At 55.7% G+C, this 23923-nt stretch overlaps 3 protein-coding genes and 1 pseudogene across 3 annotated transcripts; all 4 read right to left on the reverse strand.

Annotated features, from left to right (window-relative positions):
• On the reverse strand, positions 1 to 6537 carry LOC133207974 (flavin-containing monooxygenase 5-like; annotated as a pseudogene).
• A 1216-nt stretch (positions 6538 to 7753) lies between these two features.
• On the reverse strand, positions 7754 to 12038 carry LOC133207971 (flavin-containing monooxygenase 5-like). Its single transcript, XM_061345484.1, has 9 exons — positions 11960 to 12038; positions 11363 to 11519; positions 10961 to 11149; positions 10716 to 10878; positions 10329 to 10471; positions 9714 to 9913; positions 9014 to 9363; positions 8753 to 8825; positions 7754 to 8509 (listed from the first exon to the last, which is right to left on the reverse strand). The coding sequence occupies exons 2-9, from the start codon at positions 11492 to 11494 to the stop codon at positions 8164 to 8166; spliced, it is 1596 nt and encodes a 531-aa protein (XP_061201468.1). The 5' UTR covers positions 11495 to 11519; positions 11960 to 12038; the 3' UTR covers positions 7754 to 8163.
• A 1199-nt stretch (positions 12039 to 13237) lies between these two features.
• LOC133207972 (flavin-containing monooxygenase 5-like) lies at positions 13238 to 17207 on the reverse strand. Its single transcript, XM_061345485.1, has 8 exons — positions 17007 to 17207; positions 16605 to 16793; positions 16360 to 16522; positions 15973 to 16115; positions 15357 to 15556; positions 14657 to 15006; positions 14237 to 14309; positions 13238 to 13993 (listed from the first exon to the last, which is right to left on the reverse strand). The coding sequence occupies exons 1-8, from the start codon at positions 17136 to 17138 to the stop codon at positions 13648 to 13650; spliced, it is 1596 nt and encodes a 531-aa protein (XP_061201469.1). The 5' UTR covers positions 17139 to 17207; the 3' UTR covers positions 13238 to 13647.
• A 3423-nt stretch (positions 17208 to 20630) lies between these two features.
• PLPP6 (phospholipid phosphatase 6) lies at positions 20631 to 23729 on the reverse strand. Its single transcript, XM_061345502.1, has 2 exons — positions 23294 to 23729; positions 20631 to 21392 (listed from the first exon to the last, which is right to left on the reverse strand). The coding sequence occupies exons 1-2, from the start codon at positions 23700 to 23702 to the stop codon at positions 21022 to 21024; spliced, it is 780 nt and encodes a 259-aa protein (XP_061201486.1). The 5' UTR covers positions 23703 to 23729; the 3' UTR covers positions 20631 to 21021.
• Positions 23730 to 23923: the final 194 nt, after the last annotated feature.

Below are 23923 nucleotides of genomic sequence, written 5' to 3' on the forward strand. Positions count from 1 at the left end.
AGGAACCAAATCTCTTTGTGCCTCTTCATGTGGTGGCAGACCTAGGAAGAGACTACAGAAACACTGTAGCCCAAAGAAAAGGAAGCAGATTGCCAGGAGAACCCGGTGTCTCTTTCATTCTAGGTTAAGAAAGCAAGATGTACACACGGGTGGCCACAATCAACCCGATGCTGAAAAAGCCCTTGAAGATGTGGGGCGTGGTTCTGGAGCGGGCAGGGCAGTCCCCAGCATTGCCTTGCAGGGGCCTGAGCACATGCTGCCGCTGGGTGAGGATGGCCTCCCTGGCACCGGCCCACTTGCCTGGGCCCCGCAGGCGGTACTGGTATGGTGTGCAGGGCCCAAAGGCTACCTCCAGTGCCAGCTTGGGGTCGGTGAGGAAGAGGGTGAGCAGGTTGGGCTTGACCCCCACCTGGCAGGCGAGCTCGTCCACGCAGGGGATGTAATCCACCAGGATGGTGTGCCGCTGGCTCTTCACGTGCCTGTGGGCAGGGAGACTGGGCAGGTTTGGCAGGTGGGCACAGGGGTGACAGTGGCAGGGCTGATGCCTGCACAGCTTCCTTACCGCTTGGCCATTTTCTCCTTGATTTGCACAATGTCAGCCAGCATGTCAGCGGATGGCAGCAGGTCCTGCAGCCCTGGGGAAGAGGAGGCTGTAGCTGGAAGGAAGGGCTGTGCTCCTATCACAGTCTGGCTGGCTCTGCAATCCAGCCTGGCCTTTGCTTGCACATGGAAACCTCTTAGACGTTAGGGACATCCTACCACATCAGGAGCAAAGCATGAGTCATGGGCAAAGAAAGTAACAGCAGAAAAAGAAAGGGAGAAGGTGGTTTGCAGGCAATGGGACCTGTTAGTGGCTCCCACAAGAGAAGATCAGTGTTAGGCTTGTTGCAAAATGCAATGCTGCTTTTTGTCTCCAAGAAGCAAAATGAAGATCAAAGAGTGACTGGGGGAAAGCAGTGTGCAAAGGGATGCCACCAACCAAACAACTTAGACTTGCCATGTCTGGGGGAGCCCATCTGCATTCCCCCCAGACTGTCTCGCTTACCCTTGAAGATGAGGGTGGCCCAGTGACACTGGAGCTCAGAGATGGGCATGATGGCACCCAGGGGCTGAATGAGGCCGATGAAAGCCAGTGTTGGCTTCTCCAGGTCAGGGGGGAACATGAATTTGTAGAGGGAAATCTGGTTCCCCACCACCTTCACGCAGCCTTCGAGGAAGGGGAAAGAAAAGCTGTATCCCGTGGTGAAAGACTGACCAGGGCGTCAATGTCTTCCCTGGTACCATCTTCAAAGATGGCAGATGCCTCTGTGAATTCCTGGATGTTTGGCTTCACCAGCACCCTGCCCGAAATGATGCGGTTGGGCAGGTCGTCATTGATGGTCAGCTGCTGGTCAAGGACCCTTGAAGGCACAGGCAGACTTTGTGTGTGCCCCAGCAGTGGGACAGGCAGCAGGATGGGCTGCATGGAACAGGCAGCTGGGGTGCTGCCAAGGCACTCACTGGTGCTAGGGCCTCAGGCCATAGAGCTCATGGTCGAAGTGGGCATTCAGCTTCTTCTCCTGATGGCTTTTCAAGGCAGCAGGCTTTGGAAGAGCTGTATGAAGCGGCTGAGATAAGAAAAGTTGAAGGGATAGCCCCCATCTGCCACCCAGTGCAGCACCCAGATCCCACACTTGGTGCTGAGGAAGACCTGGAAGGAAGGAGAGGAGAGGTGGTGATGTGGCAGTACCCTCAGGACAGGGTTGGAGTCTCACCATGTTTCTTGGACAGGGATACCAGCAGAGCTTCTGGGACCACAACAGCCATCCCCATCGAGAGGGGATGGGTGCTCCTGGGCGGGTGCTGGAGGGTGGGGATCCTGCAGGGGATGGCAAGGGGTTGCTTGGTCCTGGTGGCTCTCACAGCACACCTGCTCAGCTGCATGGCTCAGCTCCACCACGATGTCGATGCCTGAATTCCCACTGCCAACCATGTCTGCCCACTTCCCTGAGAAGGACTGTGGGCTCTTGTAGTCCCGGCTGTGCAGGTACCAGCCCTCAAACTTTTCCAGCCCTGGGAGAGACAGAGAAACCATTCTAGGCAGGGATGTGGGGTAGGGAGTGGCTGTCCCCCTTCTCAGACTGGTGGTGTGTTTTGAGAACAGGTTGGGACCAGAGTGACCAACAGCAGGGGTGTGGCCCTGGAATGGTGCCCAGAGAGGGGATGGCATCTCCAGCCTGGGAGATGCTCAGTGTGGCCCTGAGTATCCTGCTCTGGCTTTGGGGCTAGCCTGGCTTGCAGCAGGACTTGGACTGAAGAACTCCGTGCTCCCATCCCAGGATTGTCCTGCAGTTCCTGCCTGTCCTGGGTTCAGCAGTAGCAGTCATTTTTCTCTTTCTTGGTAGCTGGTGCAGTGCTGTGTTTTGACTTTCAGGCTGGGAACAGAGCTGATAACAATGATGTTTTGGTTTGGCCAAGGACTCTGTGAGCCTCATCCTCTGCCAGGGAGGAGGGGAAGCCAGAAGGAAGCAGAGACAGGACACCTGACCCAAACTGACCAAAGAGGTATTCCATACCACAGCACGTCATGCCCAGGAGGTAACTGGGAGCTACCCAGAAGGACATGGGGTCTTCTGAGTCAGACTCGTTTTTCAGCGGGTGGTATCATATTCTCTTCCCTTGTTATTATCTCTTATCATTGTTGGTGGTGGTAGCGGTGGTGATTTGTGTTGTACATTGGTTGCTGGACTGTTCTTACCTCAACCTGTGGGAGTTGCATTCTTTCGATTCTCCTCCCCATCCCTCCAGGAGGGGGGAAGGGGGGAGCCCCCGGGGGGGAACGATGTGGGCCTCGACTGCTTCCAGCCCAGCATCACTCACTGGGAGTGAGTGCACAAGCTGTCTGGCTGGGTTTAAACCACAACAGTTCTTTTTGGCGCCCAACGTGGGGCCCGAGGGGTTGAGATCTGAGCGGATTAACAGTCACTCGTCACAATGCTGATTTATTGGCTCTCAAAGTTGTTCCTCTTGATCTCACAGTTTCAGTATATCGTACCTTACTTCCAGCTGGTATTTGCTGTATTAGTGTTTTTCAAGTGTGGGGCTTGGGCTAAGGTTTTTGTCTCATTGTTCTTTGTGGTAATGACTTGTAATACAATAGAATCATTGATCATGAAACGGATATGTTTTATGTTCCCAGTATGGTCACCACCTTTATACTTTGGGAGGTACATAATAAAAGTGCTTAGCAATTACACATCTTTTTTCTCCTTCTCGGGTGGTCAACCTGTGAAGGAGACATTCTTTTACCCTCCCAGTTCCACCCCCCCCCTCCCCCCCCGAGCATTTACAGCATTATTTGTGAGTTTTGAAGTTTTTGAATGGCCTTTTAATGCTTTTGAGACTTGTTTGCTGATTGTGATGGAGATCACCATGTTGGCACGCATACAGAGTGTATTTTGCCCACAACTATTTCATCTGTTTTCAAAAGTTAAGCAGAGTCAGGTTTGGGTCTTGTCTGGGGTTAAACGACAATATAGGAGGACCAAGAGATTTTCTCTGAGGCTGGACAGCCATGAGTGGCAGGGTGTGTGGGACAGTATGGGCAAGTATCTAGGTCAGTGGGCCCCTCCAGTACTTTGGAATTTCACCACCGAACAACTGCAAAATCCAGAAGAATTAGTAAAACATTTAAATGAGGTGTGTGATCAGTCTGGCCATACCAGAGACGGACAAATCATGGCAACGTGCTGGGGCTTGGCCTATGCTTACAGGGCCATGTTCAAGGCTTTCCAGCACCTTCAAAAGGAAAAAAATGTCACTGGATCTGAGGGCAAAGCAACAGTCACCACAGCTACTCCAGCTCCAAGCACAGCAGCTACACCACCCCCCAGCAACAAGTACAGTCGCTACTCAAACCACAGTGATAATCACTGCAACTAAACCAGAGGACCAATTCGTACCAATATCGGTTGCCCCTGTACGCAAGAGAAAAAGCAAAAAAGAGGCAAGAAGATTGAAGCAAGATAAAGAAACAATGTATTCACCATCCCGTCTAGAATCTGATCAGGAGTAATCATCACATGACGAAGAAGAAGAAGAGGTGACTTCTCAACCTCGGACCTCAACTGAGCTACGGAATATGTGAAAAGGTTTTACCCGTCAACCAGGGGAGCACATCACCACCTGGTTGCTCCGATGCTGTGACAATGGGGCCAATGGTCACAAACTAGAAGGTACAGAAGCCAAGCAGCTGGGATCACTTGCTAGAGAAGGGGGAATTGACAAAGCAATTGCAAGAGAGAGAAGTCCCTCAGTCTTTGGAGGCGGCTCTTGGCAGCTGTGAAAGAAAGGTTTCCATACAAGGATGATGTTATGAGTCGTTTGGCCAAGTGGACTACTATAGACAAAGGCATCCAGTCTCTGAGGGAATCAGCCATCATAGAGATGATCTACCACATCAAGCCGAATAACGGGGATATACCCATAGATCCAGATGAAGTCGAATGTACACGACCCATGTGGCGAAAACTTACACAGAATGCACCATCATCATATGCCCATTCACTGGCAACAGTAACAGAGCAGAGACAGAACACCTGACCCAAACTGACCAAAGAGGTATTCCATACCACAGCACGTCATGCCCAGGAGGTAACTGGGAGCTACCCAGAAGGACATGGGGTCTTCTGGGTCGGACTCGTTTTTCGGCGGGTGGTATCGTATTCTCTTCCCTTGTTATTATCTCTTATCATTGTTGTCGTCGGTGGTAGCGGTGGTGATTTGTGTTGTACATTGGTTGCTGGACTGTTCTTATCTCAACCCGTGGGAGTTGCATTCTTTTGATTCTCCTCCCCATCCCTCTGGGAGGGGGGAAGGGGGGAAGCCCCCGGGACACACACACACACACACACACCTGCCTCGACTGCTTCCAGCCCGGCACCACTCACTGGGAGTGAGTGCACAAGCTGTGTGGCTGGGTTTAAACCACAACACTACGTGGTGCTAGGTTTTGGGGCAGAGGAACAGCTGTGATCTGTGCCATCCTGCCAGACCCTGGTGATGGTGTGCTCCAGACTGTTCCCCAGCCAGATAGTGTCTCCACGGCTGAAAGCCCTCCAGGCATTTTTGCCTGGCACCAACAATAAAAGGCCAACACCAGCACCAAGATCTCAAGACTTGCCATAGAGCTGGAGAGCCCAGCAGGTGCATGGCCAGCAGCTTGGGGAGCCAGTTGCTGATGGGAGAGATGAGCTGGCAGAAGTGACCCTTGCCAGCAGGGCACTTTGCTCAGGTGCTGGTGGCACAGCAGGAGGCACCTAGAAGAGACCAACAAGATAGGTGGGATAGCAGCATCCTCATGCAATCCTGTCTGATGTGTTACTCTGTGGGAGCATTTTGGCAGTAGCCAGGATGGAGTGGGGACTAAGCTGGAGAGGAGGGTAGTCCCAGGGGTGCCAAGGACCAAACGAGCAGTCCGCAGGGCAGTACCTGGGAAGGTGCTCAGCGGGAGGTTGGCCTCCGTGTGGTGCCCGGTGCACACCAGCACAGCATCAAAGACGGCCGCCTCCTGCTTCCCCTCGCTCTCCGTCACCACCTCCCACTGGCCCGTGATGGCAAAGTCGGGGCGCTTGGACACGCGGCACACGCTGGTCTGGGTGCAAGGGGAGCGGGCGTCAGGCACCCTGTGCCCCGGCCCTGTTTCACCGCTCACCCCAGACCCTGGCGGCTCTCACCCTGAATCGGATGTGGCGGAGCAGGTCGAAGTGCTGGGCGTACATGTGGAAGTACTCCATGACCTTGGAGTTGTGCATGTAGTTGGGGAAGTCCTCAGGTATGGGGAAGTCGCTGAAGCACATCATCTCCTTGGAGGTGTTTATGATGACAGAGCGGTAGATGCTGGCGTGGCCCTCCTCGGGGTGCTCCTGCGGGAACTGGGCATGGCTTGGCACTAGCCAGGGACCCCAGGGCTGCCTGCCTGGTACCTCATTGTGCCTGTGGGTGCAGGGTTAAGCCACAGGTGATCGCACCTATCCCTGCACTTAGCACTCTCCTATGCGTGTGACTGTCCACCCCACATAAAAGGGAAGAGGGCAATGACTGGTAACAGTGTGTGGTCGGGTCTTGTGCCTCAGTTTCCCTGCTCCCACCCCTGTCCCTGATGAGGCAGGGCGTTCCTGATGCTGTCCATGATGTCATTGCCCCAGCTGCCACATCAGGTCTCACCAGTTCCTGAGCCAACTCCTGCTCTTCCAGCTAAGTGGCCAATCGTGCGTGGTGAGTCTGCCCCAGCAGCTGGGTGCTGATGCTCTAGCTCTACTTCCCCACTCCTGTTTCTGAACCACCATGGGCAGAACCAGTGGACTGTAACTGGACCAACCCAAACCCCATTCTGTCTTGCTGTGGTGTGTCCCCCTCCCAGGCTTTCCCCCTGTGTATCAGGACATTGTGAAAGGCTTGTCATCTTGGTGGGTTTCCAGGGAAAAAGTCAACAAACAGCTTCAGTAGGTAGGGGCAGAAATGAGCTCTGGGGTTTCCCCTGATGAAAGGAGAGCAAAAGCAACAGAGGAGGAAGTGCTCGGTACTTCTGCATGGGTGAGTGCCGCAGAAGCACGGAGAAGAACAAGTTGGACTTCCAGACAAGGGATCATCAGGACAGGGACTGGGACTGGGATAGACAGTGGGGTCAGCTGGGAAAAGGATGGGTAGGAAAGTCATGCAGGAGACAAAACAAACAAGCAGGGGAAGGGGTGGATGAGACTGGGAAGAAAGGGTTTCTGAAAGGACACCAGCTTCCTGCTGTCACAGCAGTTTATCTTCCATGTAGTTTTCCTGGGAAACATGACTGCCAGATATATGAAAAGCAGGGGAGAGGTGCTTCATTACCTGCCAATAATCCCAATGCTGGCTGTCCTGCTGCAGTGGGGCAGGCTGGCACAGAGCAGGACGTACCTTGAAAAGCCAGAGACCCCCTGATGTCTCTGCTCCTCTCAAAGCAGGTGGGTACCAGCCCCTCATCCAGGCAGCATTTCAGGGCACATAGGCCAGAAGCACTGGCACCAATGATGGCTACTTTCTGGGCAGCCATGTCCTGCAGCACTGTGGTGGTGGCAGAGATGCTGGAGAGTCTTGTCCTGGGGTAAAACACACTTGGGGTGTGCGGAGCTTGGTGGGTCACAGCGGGAGTGCACAGTGCCACTTGGTTGGGAATGGCTCTTCAGGTGCTTCCCCAGCCTGACTGAGATCAGCGGGGCTGTCATAAGATGTGCTTCTGGCTGATGTGATCCCCAGGTTCTCCCTGCTGCCCTGCCACACCTGCTGCCTGCGCCTGCTCCTGCAAAGGGCTCACGAGGACCTGTAAGCGCCTAACAGTGCTGATGCTGCCGTGGGAATTCCTGGGCTCAGGGCTGAGATGCGCCCATGGTGCGGATTTTGGCAGGTCATGGCATTGAAAACAAAAGCTTGTGGATGCTGAGTGCACTGGTAGCCGGCAGCTGTGCGGCCCAGGCGTGTAGTGGCCAGGAACCCCATCACCGCTGCACGTCCCCAGCTACCCAGCAGTGGAGCCTGCATGCAGGAGATGAGGCTGACACTGAACTGTGCCACTGTGACTACCCTGAGTGAGGCTGTTTTGCCTCACGTTTGCATGCGTGTGCATGCACGTGTGCAGCCTGTGCTGCCATAGGGTGTGGGCATGAGCCAACCTCAAAGCCGTGTGAGTCCTATGGGCGCACAGGGTATCATGGTGGTGCCAATAACGGGAAAGACACCTGTCTCTGTTTAACACATTTATCCAGTTAGGAAGTCTGCTGTGCCTTTGCCGCTCAGCTCTTGTGTGAGTGTGCCATGGTGGCATGGCTGGGTTAGAGGTGACAGAAAAGCCTGGTGTGTCCCTGCTGGGTTGAAAGAGCAGGCTAAGAGGGACTGGATTTTATTGTGTGCATGAGCAGGTTTCCTCTTCTGTCCCTGCCTGTGTCTTCCTGGGGAAAGGCAGAGATCGGGCGCTGGGGTGTTATTTCATGAGCTGTAAAGGCTCTGTGCATCTTGGGCTTGTGGTGTGGCCACAGCGGGGCCATGTGGGGCAGGAGGAGAGGTCCTGCCAGCACTGGGGTGCACAGGTTACCAGGGGGCAGGGGATGAACAGCCTGCATGCTCGGCACATCCCTTCCCACACTTGTGGGTCACCTACAGGTAAGCAAAACCGATGGCGAGGATGGCCACAGCTCCAACCAGCTTGAAGAAGAGGGGCATGGTGGGAGCTGATGGGTGCTCCTCCACGAGCCGTGTCTGCAGGGGCTTGATGATGCGCTGCCGCTGGGTGAGGATGGCCTCCCTGGCACCGGCCCACTTGCCTGGGCCCCGCAGGCGGTACTGGTATGGTGTGCAGGGCCCGAAGGCTACCTCCAGTGCCAGCTTGGGGTCGGTGAGGAAGAGGGTGAGCAGGTTGGGCTTGACCCCCACCTGGCAGGCGAGCTCATCCATATAGGGGATGTAATCCACCTGGATGGTGTGCCGCTGGCTCTTCACGTACCTGTGGACATGGAGGGTTAGCGGGTGTTAGGGGCAGAAGTGACAGATAACTCCCACGCCAGAAAGGCGTTACTAAATGGACTAGCATTGGGAAGTATCAGAAGGGTGGGTTTAGAGCAGCTAAGCACATCCCTGCCATTTTTTGGCAATGCCAAGTGTGCCCGGAAGCAGCAAAGGACAGGACAGATGCCCAACCTCAGCTGTACCCGAAACAGTGCCCTCCCTATTCTCAGGGGGAACTCACTGTTTTGCCATTGCTTCTCTCTTCTGCTTGATGTCCGCCTCCATGCAGTTTCGTGGGGGAAGCTTGTTCAACCCTAGGAAGGATAAGCCACAGCATAGCAGTGCTGGCAACAATGGCTGGGATGTACGCTGGCCATGCCATTGGCTACTGCCAGGAAGGCACAGCCAGCTGCTTCCTCCCAGCCATTGCTGGGCACCTTTTAACCCAAGTCCAGGGGTGCTGGCTTAGGCTGCAGCCACAGGGGAGATTCGTCTCGCTTACCCTTGAAGATGCGGGTGGCCCAGCGACACTGGAGCTCAGAGATGGGCATGATGGCACCCAGGGGCTGAATGAGGCCGATGAAGGCCAGTGTTGGCTTCTCCAGGTCAGGGGGGAACATGAATTTGTAGAGAGAAATCTGGTTCTCCACCACCTTCACGCAGCCTTCGAGGAAGGGGAAGGAAAAGCTGTATCCTGTGGCAAAGACCACAGCGTCAATGTCTTCCCTGGTACCATCTTCAAAGATGGCAGATGTCTCTGTGAATTCCTGGATGTTTGGCTTCACCAGCACCCTGCCCGAAATGATGCGGTTGGGCAGGTCGTCATTGATGGTTGGGTGTTGGTCAAGGACCCTGAAAGCACAAGAAGCCATGAGGGTGCTGCAGTGGGTGTCTCTGCTCTGTGCTGTGCTCCAGCCATGGCTCCCTGCTCTGGGGATACGGGTACTCAGGGATGCTCATTTCCAGTGGGGCTGTTCCCACAGGGATGCTTGGCAGGTGCCAATGCACTGCACCAAGGGTCCCTGGAAGGGGCCGTGGTGTCTCCCTGGAGCATTGCCTGGGCACCACACAGCTATTAACCAGGGTTCCAGGGCTGGTGCCTTGGCCCAGCTCAGGCACACAGAGCATGGGAATGGCTGAGCAGTGCCGGACACGTGGGAGGCAGAGGGTCCCTCCTGGGAAGGGGGAGCATTTGCTGGCACCTGTGCTTTGGCTTCAGGCCGTAGAGTGAGTGGTTGAACCTGGCGTTCAGCTGCTTCTCCACAGAGTTGCTCACAATGGACTGGCTCAGCAGCTTCTTCAGGAACGCGTTGCTGCGGGTGGTGATGATGGTGTCAATGGGGTAGCCCTGATCTCCAACACGGTTGAAGATCCAAGCTCCACGGCGGGTGCTGAGGAAGACCTGGGCAAGGAAGTAAGCGTTGCCTCCTGAAGGCTTTGCAGGTCCTGAGGGGCTGCATGGGGGAGACACGTCCCTGCCCCAGGGTAGGTCCTCTTCCTGCTGGCCAAGCACTCAGCGAAGACCAGGGGGCAAGAGAGAGCTGGTGGTCAGCACCCAGCAGGGGCAGGGAAGTAGGGAGCGGCCCAGGGGCAGCTCCAGCCCAGGGCTCAGAGATGGAAATTGGGGTATCCATACAGGATCGAGTCTCAGCTGACGAAGGCTGGGGTAGTGGGAGCCAGCACCGCCAGCTGCAGTGAGTACCAGGACAGAGCAGTGGCTGCGCCAGCACGTTGGTGCCGGTGTCCTTGTGGAGCTGGCAGTGTCCCACGAGGCATTGCCCTGGCCACTGGCACCCCACTGGCACCCTGATGCTCACCTGCTTGGCTGCTTGGCTGATCTCCACGGCCAGGTCTCCCCCTGAATTCCCGATCCCAATGACAACGACCCTCTTATCTGTGAAGTCCCGAGTGTCCTTGTAGTCTCGGCTATGGATGTAGTGGCCCTTGAAGTTGTTGATTCCTGTGGGCAGGGAGCAGGGATGCTTGGCTTCCTGGGCGCTGGGCTGGAGGGTCACCTCCTGAAACACTGAGTTGGGGGTGTCTCTGGCCCTAGCAGAGCCTTTCCTGGGGAGCATGAGAGCTCTCCTGGAGCTGTCTCAAGGCAGGGAAATGCTGAGGCCAGAAGGAAGAGCAATAGGGAGAATAGGGACTGCCACAGCCAAGCTTTCTGGGGTCTCTCCTCATGCCCGGGTGTGGGGCAGTACCTGGGAAGGTGCTCAGCGGGAGGTGGGCCTCCGTGTGGTGCCCGGTGCACACCAGCACAGCATCAAAGACGGCCGCCTCCTGCTTCCCCTCGCTCTCCGTCACCACCTCCCACTGGCCCGAGATGGCAAAGTCGGGGCGCTTGGACACGCGGCACACGCTGGTCTGGGTGCAAGGGGAGCGGGCGTCAGGCACCCTGTGCCCCGGCCCTGTTTCACCGCTCACCCCAGACCCTGGCGGCTCTCACCCTGAATCGGATGTGGCGGAGCAGGTCGAAGTGCTGGGCGTACATGTGGAAGTACTCCATGACCTTGGAGTTGTGCATGTAGTTGGGGAAGTCCTCAGGTATGGGGAAGTCGCTGAAGCACATCATCTCCTTGGAGGTGTTTATGATGACAGAGCGGTAGATGCTGGCGCGGCCCTCCTCGGGGTGCTCCTGCAGGAGTGGGGCATGGCCTTGTGTGGTGAGGCACCATGATGGGGACAGATGGCTGGGGCTCATGTGGTGGCTCTTTATGTAGAGCCCCTGCCCTCAGCTCACCCTCAGGACCCTGCCGCAGCCGGCTGCATGCCACCCCAGCAGCAGGCACTGAACCCCCAGCTGCTGCAGTGCTGACCCCCAGCAAGACATGTGGCCGGCACGGTTTACCTCAAACCTCCAGAGCCCTCCAATGTCCCCACTCCTCTCGAAGCAGATGGGCTCCAATGACTCCTGCAGGCAGGCTTTGATGGCACACAGCCCGCTGCTGCCCCCTCCGATGATGGCCACCCTCTTAGCCATGCTGCCCTCCACCTCTGGTCTCTGCCTGGAGACAGCGTCAGAGAACGGGGTTTAGAGGCATGGGTCGCAGCTGTGCACAGTTTGGTCCCGTGCTCCAAAATGATCACAAACTTAGGGGCAGCCTGCAATGTTCTGTCTGGGACCGTGAGAGTACAGCTATCCCTTCGCTCCAGCAGGAATATGGTCAATGGTGAGGTTTTTCACCATTGCAGTGCTTACATCCAGACACCTGGAAGAAGTGCTGTCAAGAGTTATGGATTCCTGAAATCTCCCCCCTCACGGCATGTCCAAGCAATGGAGGCATGCTGGAGTGCCGTGCCCTCCCATGGGGACCCATGGCTCCCACCCTGGTGGACACAGCCCATGAATCTGCACTTTGCCCTCCACCTTCCCTAGTGTAAATGCTGATGGCACCATGCCGGCACCTCCTGTGTGCTGGCACCCACCAGCACCCCCTTCACTGACCTGCAGCTGTGGGTTCAGCAGCCCGGGGAAGGCAAGTGGCCTGCAGGCAGTTAGTGAGGGTCTGCGCGCAGTTTCCCCAAACTTGGATGCCTGATGCTGGCCTGGGTTTATGGTGCGCGTCAGCGGTAACTGGGGCCTCCCACTTGGTGACTCCTCCCACACGGGAGAGGAAGCCAGCAACCGGTTGCACTGAAACTTGTTTGGCTTTTCCGGCAGCGTCCCTTGCCAGAGGTTCAGAGGGGCGAGGTAAGTAATCGTACCAGGCGCCTTTCCAGGAACCGCAGAGCAGGGACACTGCAGGTACATGGGGTTACAGGAGAGGCAGAGATGCAGCAGGTCCCCATGGCGAGAATACCATGTAAACAAACGCTGCTCTGTACTTTTAACTCCGCAATTATCCACATGTCCTGTCCATGCAGGTGCCGCAGGCCAGGCTGACACAGTGCAGGGGTTACCTCGAAAAGCCAGAGACCCCTGATGTCTCTGCTCCTCTCAAAGCAGGTGGGTACCAGCCCCTCATCCAGGCAGCATTTCAGGGCACACAGGCCAGAGGCACCGGCACCAATGATGGCTACTTTCTGGGCAGCCATGTCCTGCAGCACTGTGGTGGTGGCAGAGATGCTGGAGAGTCTTGTCCTGGGGTAAAACACACTTGGGGGTGTGCGGATCTTGGTGGGTCACAGCGGGAGTGCACAGTGCCACTTGGTTGGGAATGGCTCTTCAGGTGCTTCCCCAGCCTGACTGAGATCAGCTGGGCTGTCATAAGATGTGCTTCTGGCTGATGTGATCCCCAGGTTCTCCCTGCTGCCCTGCCACACCTGCTGCCTGCGCCTGCTCCTGCAAAGGGCTCACGAGGACCTGTAAGCGCCTAACAGTGCTGATGCTGCCGTGGGAATTCCTGGGCTGAGGGCTGAGATGTGCCCATGGTGCAGATTTTGGCAGGTCATGGCATTGAAAACAAAAGCTTGTGGATGCTGAGTGCACTGGTAGCCGGCAGCTGTGCGGCCCAGGCGTGTAGTGGCCAGGAACCCCATCACCGCTGCATGTCCCCAGCTACCCAGCAGTGGAGCCTGCATGCAGGAGATGAGGCTGACACTGAACTGTGCCACTGTGACTACCCTGAGTGAGGCTGTTTTGCCTCACGTTTGCATGTGTGTGCATGCACGTGTGCAGCCTGTGCTGCCATGGGGTGTGGGCATGAGCCAACCTCAAAGCCGTGTGAGTCCTATGGGCGCACAGGGTATCATGGTGGTGCCAATAACGGGAAAGACACCTGTCTCTGTTTAACACATTTATCCAGTTAGGAAGTCTGCTGTGCCTTTGCCGCTCAGCTCTTGTGTGAGTGTGCCATGGTGGCATGGCTGGGTTAGAGGTGACAGAAAAGCCTGGTGTGTCCCTGCTGGGTTGAAAGAGCAGGCTAAGAGGGACTGGATTTTATTGTGTGCATGAGCAGGTTTCCTCTTCTGTCCCTGCCTGTGGCTTCCTGGGGAAAGGCAGAGATCGGGCGCTGGGGTGTTATTTCATGAGCTGTAGAGGCTCTGTGCATCTTGGGCTTGTGGTGTGGCCACAGCGGGGCCATGTGGGGCAGGAGGAGAGGTCCTGCCAGCACTGGGGTGCACAGGTTACCAGGGGGCAGGAGATGAACAGCCTGCATGCTCGACACATCCCTTCCCACACTTGTGGGTCACCTACAAGTAAGCAAAACCGATGGCAAGGATGGCCACAGCTCCAACCAGCTTGAAGAAGAGGGGCATGGTGGGAGCTGATGGGTGCTCCTCCACGAGCCGTGTCTGCAGGGGCTTGATGATGCGCTGCCGCTGGGTGAGGATGGCCTCCCTGGCACCGGCCCACTTGCCTGGGCCCCGCAGGCGGTACTGGTATGGTGTGCAGGGCCCGAAGGCTACCTCCAGTGCCAGCTTGGGGTCGGTGAGGAAGAGGGTGAGCAGGTTGGGCTTGACCCCCACCTGGCAGGCGAGCTCATCCATGTAGGGGATGTAATCCACCTGGATGGTGTATTGCCGGCTCTTCACGTACCTGTGGACATGGAGGGTGAGCGGCTGCTGGAGGCAGAACCAGCAGAGGCCCTGCATGCCCAGAGGGTGGTATTGGATGGACCACCACTGGAAAGGATCAGAAGGGTGGGTTTAGAGCAGCTGAGTTCATCCCTGCCATTTTCTGGCAATGCCAAGTGTGTCTGGAAGCAGCACAGGACAGGACAGATGCCCAACCTCAGCTGTACCCGAAACAGTGCCCTCCCTGTTTTGGGGGGTCTCTTACTGTTTTTCTGTTGCTTCTCTCTTCTGCTTGATGTCTGCCTCCATGTAGTGCCGTGGGGGAAGCTTGTTTAGCCCTGGGGAGAATGAACCACAGCATGGCAGTGCAGCACCACATTAGCAGCTGTGATCACTGTGGTGCTGCCCTTGCCCGGGTGGGGTACCCCAGCCAGCTCCAGTGTGGTGGACAGTCTGGCACCTGAGGCATGCCCAAGCTCCTTGAAAGATGAAGGAGCAGCCCCTGGGGCTCAGGATCTAGATGTCCCTGTGCCACTCAGGCAAAAGCCAGTCTGTAAAGTGGCCATGCCATCACCCACTGCGAGGATGGCATGTGCAGTTGGATGCCCATGGCTGGGCACCATTCATGCCAGCTCCAGGGATGCAGGATTGGGCTACAGCCACAGGGGAGATTCGTCTCGCTTACCCTTGAAGATGCGGGTGGCCCAGCGACTCTGGAGCTCAGAGATGGGCATGATGGCACCCAGGGGCTGGATAAGGCCAATGAAGGCCAGTGTTGGCTTCTCCAGGTCAGGGGGGAACATGAATTTGTAGAGGGAAATCTGGTTCTCCACCACCTTCACGCAGCCTTCGAGGAAGGGGAAGGAAAAGCTGTATCCTGTGGCAAAGACCACAGCGTCAATGTCTTCCCTGGTACCATCTTCAAAGATGGCAGATGTCTCTGTGAATTCCTGGATGTTTGGCTTCACCAGCACCCTGCCCGAAATGATGCGGTTGGACAGGTCGTCGTTGATGGTTGGGTGTTGGTCAAGGACCCTGAAAGCACAAGAAGCCATGAGGGTGCTGCAGTGGGTGTCTCTGCTCTGTGCTGTGCTCCAGCCATGGCTCCCTGCTCTGGGGATACGGGTACTCAGGGATGCTCATTTCCAGTGGGGCTGTTCCCACAGGGATGCTTGGCAGGTGCCAATGCACTGCACCAAGGGTCCCTGGAAGGGGCCGTGGTGGCTCCCTGGAGCATTGCCTGGGCACCACACAGCTATTAACCAGGGTTCCAGGGCTGGTGCCTTGGCCCAGCTCAGGCACACAGAGCATGGGAATGGCTGAGCAGTGCTGGACACGTGGGAGGCAGAGGGTCCCTCCTGGGAAGGGGGAGCATTTGCTGGCACCTGTGCTTTGGCTTCAGGCCGTAGAGTGAGTGGTTGAACCTGGCGTTCAGCTGCTTCTCCACAGAGTTGCTCACAATGGACTGGCTCAGCAGCTTCTTCAGGAACGCGTTGCTGCGGGTGGTGATGATGGTGTCAATGGGGTAGCCCTGATCTCCAACACGGTTGAAGATCCAAGCTCCACGGCGGGTGCTGAGGAAGACCTGGGCAAGGAAGTAAGCGTTGCCTCCTGAAGGCTTTGCAGGTCCTGAGGGGCTGCATGGGGGAGACACGTCCCTGCCCCAGGGTAGGTCCTCTTCCTGCTGGCCAAGCACTCAGCGAAGACCAGGGGGCAAGAGAGAGCTGGTGGTCAGCACCCAGCAGGGGCAGGGAAGTAGGGAGCGGCCCAGGGGCAGCCCCAGCCCAGGGCTCAGAGATGGAAATTGGGGTATCCATACAGGATCGAGTCTCAGCTGACGAAGGCTGTGGTAGTGGGAGCCAACACCAGTGGGAGCCAGTGAGTACCAGGACAGAGCAGTGGCTGCGCCAGCACGTTGGTGCCGGTGTCCTTGTGGAGCTGGCAGTGTCCCACGAGGCATTGCCCTGGCCACTGGCACCCCACTGGCACCCTGATGCTCACCTGCTTGGCTGCTTGGCTAATCTCCACGGCCAGGTCTCCCCCTGAATTCCCGATCCCAATGACAACGACCCTCTTATCTGTGAAGTCCCGAGTGTCCTTGTAGTCTCGGCTATGGATGTAGTGGCCCTTGAAGTTGTTGATTCCTGTGGGCAGGGAGCAGGGATGCTTGGCTTCCTGGGCGCTGGGCTGGAGGGTCACCTCCTGAAACACTGAGTTGGGGGTGTCTCTGGCCCTGGCAGAGCCTTTCCTGGGGAGCATGAGAGCTCTCCTGGAGCTGTCTCAAGGCAGGGAAATGCTGAGGCCAGAAGGAAGAGCAATAGGGAGAATAGGGACTGCCACAGCCAAGCTTTCTGGGGTCTCTCCTCATGCCCGGCTGTGAGGCAGTACCTGGGAAGGTGCTCAGCGGGAGGTGGGCCTCCGTGTGGTGCCCGGTGCACACCAGCACAGCATCAAAGACGGCCGCCTCCTGCTTCCCCTCGCTCTCCGTCACCACCTCCCACTGGCCCGAGATGGCAAAGTCGGGGCGCTTGGACACGCGGCACACGCTGGTCTGGGTGCAAGGGGAGCGGGCGTCAGGCACCCTGTGCCCCGGGCCTGTTTCACCGCTCACCCCAGACCCTGGCGGCTCTCACCCTGAATCGGATGTGGCGGAGCAGGTCGAAGTGCTGGGCGTACATGTGGAAGTACTCCATGACCTTGGAGTTGTGCATGTAGTTGGGGAAGTCCTCAGGTATGGGGAAGTCGCTGAAGCACATCATCTCCTTGGAGGTGTTTATGATGACAGAGCGGTAGATGCTGGCGCGGCCCTCCTCGGGGTGCTCCTGCAGGAGTGGGGCATGGCCTTGTGTGGTGAGGCACCATGATGGGGACAGATGGCTGGGGCTCATGTGGTGGCTCTTTATGTAGAGCCCCTGCCCTCAGCTCACCCTCAGGACCCTGCCACAGCCGGCTGCATGCCACCCCAGCAGCAGGCACTGAACCCCCCGCTGCTGCAGTGCTGACCCCCAGCAAGACATGTGGCCGGCACGGTTTACCTCAAACCTCCAGAGCCCTCCAATGTCCCCACTCCTCTCGAAGCAGATGGGCTCCAATGACTCCTGCAGGCAGGCTTTGATGGCACACAGCCCGCTGCTGCCCCCTCCAATGATGGCCACCCTCTTTGCCATGCTGCCCTCCACCTCTGGTCTCTGCCTGGAGACAGCGTCAGAGAACGGGGTTTAGAGGCATGGGTCGCAGCTGTGCAGTTTGGTCCTGTGCTCCAAAATGATCACAAACTAAGGGGCAGCCCGCAAAGTTTTGTCTGGGACTACGAGACAACAGCAGGGATGTTGTGGGGATATGGGGTTGCAGGAAAGGTGGAGATGCAGGCAGTTCCTTTGGTGTGCGTCTTTAGTAAACGAATACTGCTCTGAATTTTTACCTCTGATTATCAGGATGTCCCTATACCTCACCTGGGGTCAGGTGGGATAGAGTTAATTTTCTTCTTAGTAGCTTGTGTAGTGCTGTGTTTTGCATTTAGTCTGAGAATAATGCTGATAGCACACCAATGTTTTACTTGTTTCTAAGTAGTGATTACCTTTGACGACTTCTAGTCTCTCATGCTTTGCAAGTGAGGAGATGCAGAAGAAGCCAGGAGGGAGCAGAGAGAGGACACCTGACCCAGACTAGCCAAAGGGTATTCCATACCACAGCATGTCATGTGCAGTATATAAACTTAGGGGAGTCACCCAGAAGGGACTAATTGCTGCTCAGGTCAGGCTGGGTATTAGTCAGCAGGTGCTGAACAATTGTATTGTTCATTGCTTGTCTTTCTTGGATTTTCTTCCCATTTCTTTTTTCCCTTTCATTTTTTTTTTTCATTTCAGCTGTTTTTATCTCAACCCATGGGTTTTACCTTTTTCTCATTCTCCTCCTCATCCCAGGGGGTGTAAGGAGTGAACAATCGGCTGGGTAGTACTTAGTTGCCCTCTGAGTTTAAACCATGACAGAGAATCATCCCAACCATGGTACCTGGGGGCACACGTGGTTCCAGCTGCTCCGTTGGCACCAGGTACCACATTGCCTATGTCCCCCCTGCCCCTGGGCTGGGCATGTTTGCACAGTGTCCCTGGAGCCATAGCTCACTCCTGGGCCATTGGAGTCACAGGTGAGGCCAGCGGGACCTGGGTGTGAGGAGCACTGTGCTTCTGGGGTGTCGCTGGTGCCAGGGTGGTGGGGCCGGTTAGGAAAAGGCTTTCTCTGGCACCAGGTGGCTCTGGACCACACCACTGGCTCCTGGCACACCTGCAGCTGGACAGCCCCTGGGGGCTGCAGGGGAAATCTGCTCTCCTGTGTCAGAGGAGCTTTGCCCCAGAGCAGGGTTCTGGAGAGGCCAAGCTCTGCAGCTGAGAGGTTTTTAACTTTCTAAAAGTCATAGTATGTTTGCAGTAAATAAAGGTGTAATAAAGGTGTAATAAAGCTCTTTCTGTCCCTTGCTGTTGACAAGGCTGACCTCTGTCTGGCCAGAGGCACCAAGCTGCCATCCACATTCTGCCTGTATGTTGAAAAGCATCAAAAGCATCTCTTACCAGGCCGGCAGATCGGCAAGTGGATCAGCACGGGAATGGCAAGCAGGCAGCACTGTCAGTGCTTCTCTCCCAGCTCCACTTGCAGCTGGCTTCTGGCTCATTCAGGCTCTGCAGAGATGGCCAAGGTGACAGGTACAGAGGACTTCCAGCTTTCAACCTCACTGCTGTGCTATGAAATCTCTGTGCAGGTTGCCTTTGAATTTGCCCTTCTTCCTTGGAAGCTATAAGGGACGGCACAGCCTTGGACTTTGCCCCCACCTATGCTTGGGCTCATTACCTGGCTGAACTGCACCATGAGGCACAGGTGTCTGTGGGAGTGCATCATGGACAAACCATGGCATTTCAGTCAAGATCAGCTTGTTAATGTCAGTGGGAAAGCCACTGTCCCCATGCCTGGCCAGGATGTAGTGTGTGTTGGGCAGTGCATGCAGACACATCTGCTCAGGGCTTCCCCAATGGGCAGAGGTACTATGGGACAAACTGAGCAGAAACCACCAGTCTCTTGTCACCAGCAGTTACAAGTGATTATCACAAAAGGAGACCAAAGGTCTCCCTGGGGAAGGTGGAAAGAAAACAGAGCAGAGGTGACAGGGTGGCTGGGTAGCCCATGACAAAGTGGGGCTGTGCACTGGAGATAGCAGGTGCCACCAAGCAGCTTGTGGAGGGTCTTTCAAGTGAGCTGGGAGCAACTTTTGGCATGCACATGTATGTAGGAACAAACCACTTATGCACAGAGTTGCTGCCATACTCCTTCTGCCTGGAGAGGAAGATCCCAATGGCTCTAAGAACACTTGGACAAAAAGCACCCTGTGTTTGGGAAAGAGTAGAGCTAGGATGTTTTGGCACAGCTCAGTAACCCCAATCACCCCAAACACTGACCACACTGGAGTGTGCTGCAAGCCTGTGATCTGCAGCCACCAGAGAACTCATCTCTGCCTTGAGGTGGGAGGGCTGGTGGAGTGGCTGTGTGCTGCTGTGCACAGTCTGAACTGGCCCAGCCCACTGCCAGGGATGCGCTGCAACCAGGTGATTGGGTTTTTTGGTTGCTGGAGTGCCAACCCACAGCTGTTAGCTCAGGGCTCAGCTCTGGGGGAACCTTGCTGTGTCAAGTGCTTTCATTGCAGCCTCTGTATAACTGACAGTGGGTGACGGACAGAAATAGGATGCTTGTACCAGCAGCCCTCAGGCTGCTCCTGCACACTTCACCCAGAGAAACAGCATGCATAAGACACTGACTGGTTTTAATATGACCTAATCCATGTTTTCCAGGCATTGAGTGTGCTAAGAGACCCAAATGGCCATGATGAGCCTCCCCTGGGCTGAAACTCCTACTTCCCCATGCCACGAGCACTATTTAAGTCCAGTCCAGAGCCCTCATTCTCTACCTGGCTGTGTTTCTTGTTGGTGTGGATGCTGTGCTTTTCTGGCTCAGTCTCATCACTGGCTTATTACAGAAGCACCTCATGGTGCTCTTCTGCCAAAGACAAGCAGTTTTCTGTAAAATACAGGCTGCCAGGACTAATGGTGCCAGGGTAGGAGAGCCAGCCCACCAGCCAGCATGGGGAGCTGTGGTGGTGGTTGGCAAAGCCAGAGCCTCTTGCTACAGGAGGTGCAGGTAAGACTCAGTTCCTGGGCTACCTGGTTGATTGTGAGCTGCTGGCTGGTGGGCTACGGGGAAGGGACTCATGCTGCAGTATGCTGTCAGGTAGCATACTGGCAAGCAGGAACTACTGAATGTGCTGTATCCCCGGTAGACTAAAATCCCTGTGGAGGGGAAAAGCAGTTATGAAGTTCTGCACAAGGTCTTCAGGAGCAGGCTGCTGTTAGCAGATGCTTCCTCCATTACTTGCTGTCTTGGAGATAGCATGGATGGACCAAACCTTTGATTGTACCTTTTCTCCCCATGACACTGGGAGCCAGGTGCCTCTGGCCTCAGTGCTTTAAGATCTGTTTTCTGTATAGTACTTAAATCTAGAGCAATGGAAGAGATGCACTGTTTAGGTAGGCAGTGTCCTTCACAAACTTGAGGAGAGACCCTAGAGAGTGCCCTTCAGGCATATTTTATACACCAGGCTGTGCAGGGCACACTCGTAATTGTAACATGATCAGTGTATTTTCAGAGAAGCCACAACTACCACATACATCATGGGCTAATGCAGCAGGTGCCCAGCAACAGCATGCAGATTCACAGTACCAGTTGTGAGCTGCCACATGAATGTGCTGACCCCTTCCTAGGCTCTGCAGGGACTGCTTGTTTCTTTTAATGGGACAGCAGTCAGTGCAGATGCTTTGCCTGTAGACACCCTGCCCAACAGGGCAAGACGGCACCAAAGTGCAGGCCCAGGAGCCTGCAGCGCCGCTAGTGTTGAAGTCTTGGTGGGATAGATGGGGTCCAATGTATGAGCTTAAGTCCCAATATCCCCTCCATGTGCATGCTTAGAAAACCAGGTGCATGTCTCTTCCTTTGGGAGGGACCCAGTCATCAATGGCTCCAGAGTGCAAAGAGGGCAGGCGCACTGAGCGGGGACAACCAGCAGTACTCCACCACACTGTACAGCATGTAGCCCAGCAGCAGACCAAAGAGCACGTCTGTCATGTTGTGCCTGCCCAGCATGACTCTTGAAATGCTGACAATGAGAACCCAGAGCACCATGAGGACCCGCAGTGGGACGGCTAGTACCAGGTGGCGCAGAACGAAGCGGCAGACCAGGGCAGCTCTGGTGGCATGGCCCGATGGGAAGGAGTACTTGTCCACTGAGATGGTGACAAACATGTCCATCTTGTTGTGGGTGGGCCGTGGCCGCTTGACAATCCCTTTCACCGCTGCCACCATCACGAGATCCAGCAGCAATGCTAGGAAACAGTAACAGTGAGTGAGTTTTGGTTTTGTGTTTGTTCATTTTAAGTTGTTTTTCTTCCCTCCATGGAAAACAAAGTAAGAATCAAAGCAAAGCCATTAGCTAAAGAGAAAGCACTTGGCTACCAAAACAAGCTAAGAGAAGGCAGTGTTTCCCATGGTTACAGTACTGAGGCAGGGAGAGCATCCCAATGCTTGGCCTTCTCCAGCATGAGCGTCTCTTCAATCTTTCCTCTTATTGCATGCAGCCTTGCATGCCAGACATTTGCCTGCCACAGCCAACAACAGGTCTCTGTCTGGCTTGTACCCAAGGGCTTTTGTGCGTAAAATCTGATCTTGACTAGACTCGGGGCTCAAACCAACCCTTAACCTGAAGTCAGTAGAGGAGTTAATAGACCCCACAACTCCGTGACAGCCTGTGCTGAGTCAGCATCGCTTTGCTGACGATGGTGGGTAGGGGTCAAACAGATGTGCATGAATGACTAACCCATTGCAAGCACTCAGCCACAACTCAGTATGAGGGGGCCCTGAGCCTCTGTAGTGCCAGAGCTCCTGCAGTCTAAATTCTCCCTGCTGTTGGGGGGAATGATGCCAGGAAGTTAACCACACTTTGGTTTTCAGTAGCTTAATAAACAATGATTTTAAAAAATAGTGGCTTGCCCCCAGAGAACTAAAGGCCGTTACAGTAAAAGTCTGAAGTAAAGCATCTGTGAGGAGTGTTGAGTGAGTATTTGGCAAGAGCAGCTTCTCCTGTAGGGAGTGTTTTCTCCCTCCCTGTGTTAGCTTTGTTGGCACAGTGCTCAGAGCCGGGGGTACTTCCTTCAAGGAAGTCTTGTGAGAGAAACCAACTTCTGCTTGTCCTAAGGCTTGTTTCTGGACAACAAATCTGTTGGTCCCTTCAGTTCATTCCCTTTGGTTAATCATTTAATTTAACAATCTCCCCTCCATGTAAACCTTGCTCAGCTGCTTTTTTTAGATATGGTTCCTGGACATGTTGGACATTAGGGAACGTTCCTTTCCCATGTGAGTGCTGCAGCTCCAGGACAGGGCCCCAGAAAGGTGGGTGGCTCTGACCAGGAGGGTTGAGGGCTGGACAAGGCCCTGGTACTGGAACGACCTCCTTGGAGCAGACGTTAAGTCGGAGGCTTCCAGCTCCCTTCTCTGCTCTGCTTTGGGACTGTAATTTAACCATGTGCTGCTAAATGAATAAGATACACAAACCCATGTTTCCTACCAAGCAAATTTCAATTCAGATTACAAATGTGAGATACTAATAATTTGTAACTTAAAGAGTAAGAACTAGGAATCTGAAAAGGTCTGTTTGCTCTGGAGCTCCTAGCTTCTAAATGAGCAAAAATGAGTAAGTACAACTAGTAGGACAGGACATTGCCGGAGGGGGGAATGGGGGTGGGGATATTGCACCACACAAGATTAAAATGCATGCTTTAAATCAAGTTTCCTCACTGGCTGATACAGAACAATCCATGCAGGCACTACCTGCAGGGAGTCCAAGGGTGTAGACATCTGTGTCAGATCAGCTTTTCAGGAAATGGGGTGGTGTCTCAATACTAGGAAGCTGCACCTCGAATGCGCTGTGCTGATAAGCTGAAGAGGTAAAAGTGAGTTCAGTTCCCTGAAAGCTTTGTGCAACTGCAGGAGCAGTTTACCTGTTAGGAGTTTCACTGTATGTGGTTGCAGCTGTGACCGATGAGCCATACCCATGCTACCAGGCACCCCAGGTGAGCCTGCACCAGTTACTCAACATCAGCTGGATTCCTCAGGGCTACAGGAAGACTGAGGTTTGCTCAGTTCTGCCCCATCCTCAAGGTCCCATCCTCCCCCCTCGGCTGCAGCCAGCCCCTGCCTGCAGTGCCCCTTTGTGAGTCCCCAGCCTCACCGAAGAGCAAGTTGAGCAGCACCTCTCTGGCTGCTGAACTGTCGCTTTGGCAGAGCCCGTAGAAGGTACCAAGCAGCCAGGGGATGCCGTGCCCCGAAATCTCGATGACCTTCATGAGGGGGCGGGCGCTGCCCCAGGTCGAGCCCTCTCCGGCGCAGACGCCCAGGCGCTTGGATGCCCAAAGGTCAATGGCCAGCAGGGAGCTGAGGGCGATGCCCAGGAAGGAAGGGTTCAGCTTCATGCAGTCCTCCTCTGGCATGGAGGCTGCCGCGGAGCTGCCCGACTCCTTGCGGCGTGACGGGCTGTCGGGGGAGACGGGGCTGCGCTGGCTCACGAGGGACAGGAACTCGGGGCGGCCGCTGCTGCTGCAGCCGGCGCGTCGCTCGCGGCTGCTCCGGGGGCTCGGCATGGCGACAGGAGGCGGCTTGGGAAAGCGGCGGGCGGTCACCGGCCTGTTCTGCCAATGGGACCTGGGCGAGGAACCTGCCTGTTACCCCTGCCCGGGCCTGAGTCTCCGGCTACCGACCCCGCACCCTGCTCGGCACCGTGGCCTCCCGCTACCGCACCGCCGGGGCCCAGTTCCCCCTCCCGCTGTGCCCCGGGACACCGCACGCTGCTTCCCCGGTACCA

The sequence above is a fragment of the Neopsephotus bourkii genome, unplaced genomic scaffold (genome assembly GCF_033783945.1).
Source record: "Neopsephotus bourkii isolate Nb327-2 ecotype Australia unplaced genomic scaffold, CSIRO-AGI_Nbou_v1 NB_234, whole genome shotgun sequence".
NCBI classification, from domain to species: domain Eukaryota; kingdom Metazoa; phylum Chordata; class Aves; order Psittaciformes; family Psittacidae; genus Neopsephotus; species Neopsephotus bourkii.